The sequence below is a fragment of the Xenopus tropicalis genome, chromosome 3 (genome assembly GCF_000004195.4).
Source record: "Xenopus tropicalis strain Nigerian chromosome 3, UCB_Xtro_10.0, whole genome shotgun sequence".
In the NCBI taxonomy this organism is placed as follows: domain Eukaryota; kingdom Metazoa; phylum Chordata; class Amphibia; order Anura; family Pipidae; genus Xenopus; species Xenopus tropicalis.
In genome coordinates this window covers 141,356,851-141,364,764 of record NC_030679.2, presented here as the reverse complement: position 1 = coordinate 141,364,764, position 7,914 = coordinate 141,356,851, and the positions used below count along the sequence as shown (strand labels likewise).

The 7,914-nt window shown below is 41.1% G+C and overlaps 1 protein-coding gene across 2 annotated transcripts; it reads right to left on the bottom strand.

The window, feature by feature from the left end:
* Positions 1-5,542: 5,542 nt before the first annotated feature.
* On the bottom strand, positions 5,543-7,914 carry LOC116409825. Of its 2 annotated transcripts, XM_031899473.1 has the most exons (4): positions 7,689-7,914; positions 7,413-7,556; positions 7,218-7,289; positions 5,543-7,023 (listed from the first exon to the last, which is right to left on the bottom strand). In XM_031899473.1, exons 1-4 carry the CDS (start codon positions 7,908-7,910, stop codon positions 5,908-5,910), a joined length of 1,554 nt encoding a protein of 517 aa, XP_031755333.1. In that variant the 5' UTR covers positions 7,911-7,914; the 3' UTR covers positions 5,543-5,907. The 2 variants fall into 2 exon arrangements, with proteins under 2 accessions (XP_031755333.1, XP_031755332.1); XM_031899472.1 differs by having other exon boundaries at positions 7,413-7,914.

Genomic DNA, 7,914 nt, shown 5'->3' with positions numbered 1-7,914 from the left:
GTTCTGCTTGGACAGCATGGGAGGTTCTTCCAGATAAATGCAATAAATAATATTTTCCTATTAAAAGGTTGCGGGGTTACATATGAAACAGAATTAGTTTTGCTTTAATACTTATATGCCTGTCCTATGCTTCTCTTTAGATCCTAAAATATTATACAAGCAGGGACCTCTCCATCTTTGCTCCCGTATATCTGAGCGCTATTGGCTTTCCCAGGGAATGATTGCAAGGGGCTGCGTAAAGGAGGAATTCTTGAAAAACCCATTCCCACACCTTGTGTCTCAACCCTTTCTCCTTGTAGATTGTAAGCTCTTTTGGGCTCTCTTCACCTTTTGTATCGGTTATTGATTGCTTTATATGTTACTCTGTATGTCCAATGTATGAAACCCACTTATTGTACAGCGCTGCGGAATATGTTGGCGCTTTATAAGTAAATGTTAATAATAATAATAACCCAGACACGCCATTGATTAAGTAGGCCAACTGCACTGAGAAGCAGGCAAACCAGAACCTATTATTATAGGCAGCACAGCTGAAGCCAGCTAGTCTGCAACATTATTGAGGGTAATTGCAGATCCTCATCGTTATGTGGTATAATATTACCCCTCTATTTCTAAGCCACTCCTCAGCCTTGGGGGGGTGGGGAGATGGTGCTACTGACTCATGGGAAACAATGGGGGGGTTTGGTTTATTCCCTCCATCTGTGTTCAACTGTCTCACCCCAAATTCTCTCTCTCCTCCTTACAGAGAACTGTTTCTTGCAGCAGCAAATTGAAGGCACAGCCAGTGACAGAATGTATACGGCCTGCGCCCCGGGTGTGGGTTATGGTGAGAACCAGGTATTTATAAACCATAAACCCTCTGACAATATAATTTTGCCTACATTTTAGGATTTGATAGAATTCTGATCCCTAAATGAAACAAATAACCAGTCCAGTGATAGGCTGTCTGTATAATGAGCTGCTTCTTATCAGAAGTTGGGAGGCCCCGACACAGCCCACTAGCTTATTGTGGGTCACGTGTCCTTCTCAGTGAATCTCCATGACTCTAGTTGCATTTACTTCAGTCTCCCACTTACATTTACCTACTGTACAAATATACAATTATGCACTGGTAAGTGACAGATGATGGTGGACCTTGAAGAAAAGCACTGATTGGTTTATTAGCACAACTCCAATATCCTTCTCATGTTCCTCCAGGTACAGATCAGGTTGGTGAGGACGAGGAACGTAACTTCATCAGTCACATCAAATGTCGGAAAGCTTTGGATCTGAAGGTCGGCAGAGATTACCTGATCTGGGGTATCACCGGGGACCTTTGGAAACAGCCTGATGGGTAAGTGTGGCCGCTACTGAGTTCTGTAAGAAGCAGTAAATCTGACTAACCTTATAAACTAGGTATCCAAGCCTATGGGTATTTTAATGATTAAACAAGGGGATTCAGACCACTTGTCACATGAGCAGCTTTTATCCAATAAGGAGCCGGCTGCTACTGTACTGCTGAGAAGTATTATGTTATAACCGAAAAATCTGAAATATCTCTGAGAAAAGCTGGATTCCCCAACAACAATAGAACCATTATGATATAGATAGGAGCCTCCCTACAGTATGGGGATTCCTTGGGGTATCCAACCCCTTTTTGGGGGTGTCTAATGCCTGATGCCATGAATAGAATCACATTCTCTAGTATATACACTGGATTCATATTTGCTCTGACATGGGGAGTTATGTCATAAAAGGTGCAAAATTTGCTAAATGTCTGTTCACTTTTCGTAACTATTGAGCGGCAGCTTTTACTGGTCCCTTTATGCTATGGGCTCTCTGTACCTGAGCAAGTTTGTGCCTTTATTACATAAGTGAGTAAGTGTTGTACAGGGCCATGTAAACACCCCGCAGCAACAAAGATTTTTCACAGGGCGACTAATCTCCCTGTCTTCCACTGCCCTTAGTAGCCCTTGCAGGATCCCAAGGGGAGAAGCAAATGGGTAGAAGCTCCCAGAGGTGCCCCAAGGAGCAAAGCATTGGCTATATATTTACAGTGACATCGTTAGTTTGGGTTAAAAAAGACAAAAGTCTATCAAGTTAAACCTAATGGCACCCAGTTCATATATATTTAAATGTATATAATATATATTAAAGTTTCAATATCCCATTAAGTGAGTTGTTGGGCCTGTGTGGTTAGCGAGCCTTGTTGCTGGGAATTAAGTGCATATTGTTTGGGCGGTGACGATATGAACTACAAATCACCTGCATAAGAGGAAGATAAAGACAGATTTTGTGTGGAATGTAACCATTGTTTATTCTTTCACAGATATTCCTATATCATTGGCCAAGATACATGGATTGAGTGGTGGCCCAATGAGAGGGACTGCCAGCGACGTGAGAACCAAGATATCTGGTTATTATTTGGATGTTATGGATGGTAACCAAGCACACACTTATGGCATAGCAACAGGCAGAAGCTAACTTTACTAAACAGCCAGAGACAGCGGGTGAGGGACCTGTTACTGTGGGTTACTGAGTGAGGGGGGCTTAAAGGGACATTACCATGATATTTATGAGGTACTTTTATTTCTAAATGTGTAGGCGCCATCTCAGTGCATTGTGCCTGAGTCTGAGCTTTCAGCCAGTGCTACACATTAGAACTGCTTTCAGCTAACCTATTGTTTCCCCTACTCCCATGTAACTGGAGGAGTCTCAAGCCGGACTTGGATTTCTTACTATTGAGTGCTATTCTGATACCTACTGGGAGCTGCTATCTTGCTCCCTTCCCATTGTTCTGCTGATCGGCTGCTGGGGGGAGAGGGATTTAGGATTACTATTTATGGCACGGTTAGAAATGTATGAAATCCTGTATCCAGATATATAATGAAATATGGAAACCTGTTATTCAGAAAGTTTTGAACTACGAGAAAGCCATCTCCTATAGACTCCGTTATAAGCTGATAATTCTAACAGCTAAAAATTATTTAAATTTACTTTGTAATGATTTTTCAGTAGACTTAAGGTATGGCGACTAAATTCTGGAAAGATCCCTTATCCAGAGAACCCCAGTTCCTGAGCATTCTGGATAATGGACTCAATACCTTTATTATGTATCCTAATATTGATTGAGCAGTAAAGTACAGACTATTGATCATTCTTTTGGCTTATTTCTAATTCAGTTCCATATTTTTCCATTGAGCCAGATGAAATTCAATGAGAAACATTCTTAGGGGCAAATTTATTATAGTGTGTGAACTGACGTAACCGTTGATGTTGCCCATAGCAACCAATCAGATCTTTGCTTTTGTTTTCTAACTTGTAGGAGACCGTTCAAATTCAATTGCTGATTGGTTGCTATGGGCAACATCACCAGTGATGTCAGTTTACACACTATAATAAATATGCCTCTTAGTGTTTATCACATGAAAAGTCTGTGGGAAAAACTTCTCAAATCAAAGTTTTCATGTGATTAACCATAAAATAACATTTTGTCATTGATTTGAATCTAGAGCAATTTATTATATATATGTTGAATATATTGCTATTGCCTCAGGATCGGACTGGGCCGGTGGGGCACTGGGTAAAACCTGGTTGGCCCGCGGCCCCCACTGACCCAGGCCCACTCCCTCTGCTAACTGCAGGCCCCCTATAACGGCCATAAGGACCCCACAACGGCGGGGTCTGCTTGCTCTGTTGAGCATTGAATTCTCACAGAATTGCAAGTCTCAGTGCAAATCCCACACAGTCTCAGAACCTGTCCATATAGAATGTTCCCAGGTACATGTGGTGGGAGGCAGAAGCATTCAGTATATTGTTTGCATCATCCTTTCTAAGTGGGGTGAAGACTTTCAACTATCCTCACCCCTAAATTGCAAACCCCTCTACCTGTGCAAGCTGCAAAATTTCTCCCTATGGGGGGTCTGAGATATTTATGTTCAATAGCATAGAAATACTCATGCACCATTACATTCTATAAATAAATCACCTATTTGGTATAACTATCAGAGTCAGACTGGGGGGTGCAGGGCCCACTGTGGCTCCCCAAGGGACCCCTGCCCAACCCCTTCCCCTGAACTTGCATACTTTATTTTTACCATGTCAGGAAAGGGGGATCTGCAGGCTGGGAGAGCACTGGCGGGGATCGCGTAATCAGGGTTGCACTGGGCCGGTGGGGCACTTGGAAAAAAAAATGAAGGGGGGCACCGGCCTGTGTGACCCTTAATATTTTATTTTAATTCCAGGCCCAACACGTCCTTCATGGGGAAGAGCCCCACTTATAGACACACACACAGACAGGCAGTTTGTTACATGTATAGGTACCTTTCGGGGCGGCCCCACTAACTTAACGACTGGAGAACTTATTGCTATATATGTGGGTGGAGTGTGGGAGGGGCCCGGCCCGAATCTATGATAATAACCCATTTCATCACAATACTGTTGGGTATAGGTGTTACATAGACAGCCTTTGATTTGTCGGGGTTCACCGTGGCCATGGAACTCATAGGTGACTTCTAATATCCTCATATTTTACAACAGGGGGTAGTTTATTATAAATACAAGTTTTAGTGAGTCATGTGACAGAAATTACATCACTAATCTCCGATTATAACTGATGACATCACTAAGCACCGTTTATAAGGATATCGTTTACAGTTTGGTTCCATAGGGAAATGACCAAACTGTATATTATAAAGCTATAATTGCTCCACAGTCATATCCATGATGAGCAAGTGGAAATACTTACTCAGACGTTATGTTAATACTTTAAAGTTGACCTGTCACCCTAAGAAATAATTCCAATTTCTTTCTATTGTGTTTGTTAAGCAAAATTAACTTAACATACTATATAAATGATATAAATCTTGTTTCCTTCAGTCTTGGGAATATACAATCACAGCAAACAGGCAGCTGCCATTTTGTGGACACTGTTAGTAAGGAAAGCTTTGTATCACCCCAAAATCTTGTGTATGTGCCAGAATGGGGTACCTGATGCCCTTGCCCATGCATTGGCTACACAATTAGATGGTGAGAAGGTAGGGAGAATGTGAGTGCTAAATGGAAAGTTTAAGTAATTGTCTGCCCTGCCTCTATGCCTAAGGCATAGAGGCAGGGCAGGCAGTATATGATTGACAGCTGGGATTTTTAAATGCATTTATAATGGGTTTGGATGTGTTAATATCAAAATGAATTTTGGTTTCATGTTTGATTTAAAAAGGACTTTTATTATTCAGCTTTTCATGTCTGGGTGACAGGTCCACTTTAAATACAGTATTCCTTCAGGTTTGAATACCAGGTATGATATCACTTGTTTATTGTAACTTCATTTTATACAAATAGATACAATCGCTATACTTTATTTTGACAAAAGAGAGAGTTTGCTCATGTGTATTGTACCATTGTGTAACATTCACTGTATTTAACTGTAGATATGTTTAAGATAATTCTGAGTGTGTTTATTATATATTCTATACACCAGAGGGCGCTGTTTGTGTATTGCTCTGTCTGCTGCATACCTATGATTAAGGGTGGGGACACACAAACCATATCAGGCAAGTGCTGCTCAAGTCTATACTTTTTTATTATATACCAATAAATAATACTTTTATGGGATTAGATCCGGAAGTTGCTGCATTTCTCTTCTATACTGTGATTCAAGGAACCTTGATGGCCGGCACCCAGAGGCGACCTGAGTGCAGTAGGGTAACGTGTGTTTCTGGAGTTGTTCTTTTCTGCCTATGAATGACCCCAGGGGTCATCCCACTCCCTCTAACAGGGATGACTCCTCCCACCAGTGACTCCATCCTTCCTTCCATGTCCTCCTTCCTCCTGTCACTGGTGGTCCCTTCCCTCCCCCCTGGGGTTCATTCTGCCACCTCTGACTGAGTTCTTTTTACTTTATGTCTTTTTCCTCTATCGTTGAGTTTTTTAAGACCGGCGGTGGAAGTATTTGCCAACTTTAAATCCTAATCGTTTCTTTTTGTCCCTCTTAGCTTTTTCCTCTTTATGTTTTTCCTTCCAGTAAAGAATTCTAAAGCCTCTGTGCTTCTTTTCCCTGGCTAGTACATACACGGACTCATCACTCTCTATAGTCTCATAGGAAGTCCCATCTGTTGTGTCATTGCTTGCAATGGAGACCTCATCAGGCGTCTCATAGAGACTTTCCTCTTCTCCATCTGACGGTTGGCGCCATTGCCATAACCGTTTCTTATTTCTATGACTTCCCTTGTTCCTTGCTAGTTTATAGCAGTAGAAACATTTCCTAAGTTTAAGCCCGAGGCGTTTCTTTTTCCCCTTGGTGGTTTCTCTGGTTTCAGAGCCCAAGGTTTTACATTCCTTACAGCAAAGAAGAATGTTAAAGCCTCGCTTCTTCTTTCTCCCTGCCGTTATATTTATGGGCTCACTTTCTACTGTTTCATACGATGTATCGTCGGTTATTTCAGTGCTTACACTGGATGTTTCTTCATAACTTTCCTCAGTTACATCCAAACTCTCATCCAGGTTTCCCTCACTCGCCTCAGATGTCTCAAGGTCGGGCAAGGTTAGACTTTTCTTTTTCTTCTTGTTTCTTCGTTTTAAGCAACGGAAGAAACTTTTTCGCACATTAAGCCCAAAACGTTTCTTTTTGGGCCTCGTGGCTAAAAGATCTTCACCTTCATCTGACGTCTCATTCTCTTTCTCAGAATCAATAGTTTTGCTTCTCTTCTTGTTTCTCCATTTTATACAGTGGCAGAAACATTTGCGCACATTGAAGCCAAACCTTTTCTTTTTGGTTTTCTTGGCTTCTGGTATGGAGAAAGAACCATCTGAAATATCCTCTGAAGCATATTCATCCTCACTTTCCTCCATCAAAAGATCCTGGACCACTGGGGGTGCACGGACCTTTTGGAAGTAAGTCTGAATTCCTACACTTTGCTTCTCTTCTCTGGCATGGGGAACATCCTTGTTCAGCTTCTTTCCCAACTTTCTATTCAGATACAGGGAGAAGCTCAAAGCACCCAGCAGTAATAGCAATAGGTAGAACATGTATGAGGAGATTTTAGTCTAGAAAAAAGAAACAGAGTAATTAGAACATTCCATAACACAAAGGCGAGCAGGTCATTTATTCTTACAAAGCTTTTCCTAGTTGATTTTTATTCTATTTATAATAAAGCAAGCAAAATCATCTGTTCTTAAACGATACTCTGATAAAAACCATTACATTGTACTTTGGTTTTCTTATATTTCATCTAACTTACCTTGTCAACTTTCATGCTGTTCAGAAAGCTTTCTATTTGTCCCTCTGAAGAAGTGGTACGAGACAGGAGACGCTGCAATAGAAGATACACAGTTACTAGGGCAGTTGGAATCTAATTTCTCAAGAAGATCAACAATATGAAGAAGAGCCAACTGTCAGGCACGACCATCGCCGGCACAAACAGTAACCAACTTACCTCAGTGTCTCTTCTCTTCTGTTCCTCTTCACTAATAGCCTCCACATTGGCTGTAATCCTCTCTATAGACTCCATCATTCTGAGCAGCTTCGCTTCCTTCTTGCTGAAACTGTCATCTACAGAGGAAAGTTCTGCCAGCATTTCCTGCAATAGCAAATGATCAGTTAGATTACCAGTGGGACACTTACCTTTCATTTTAATTTCACAACTAACTTCCACATGAGATAAAACTGATGATATCAAACATAACTTTGTACTATAGACATATGGACTTACTTCAAAAGTCAGTGTTTTTGTTGGTATCGGGACTGGTTGCTCTTCAATTGTCGGAGGATCTTCATTTGTCGAAACTGATATTGTTTCCTCTTCATTTACAATATCCTTATTAATTACCTGATCGTTGTTAGTTGAATATATTTGTTGATAGTTGTTTATAACATTTTGCTGTGGGAAAAAAAAGATATATTTAACTCTTGTACAACTAAGGCTTTCAACCATCAAA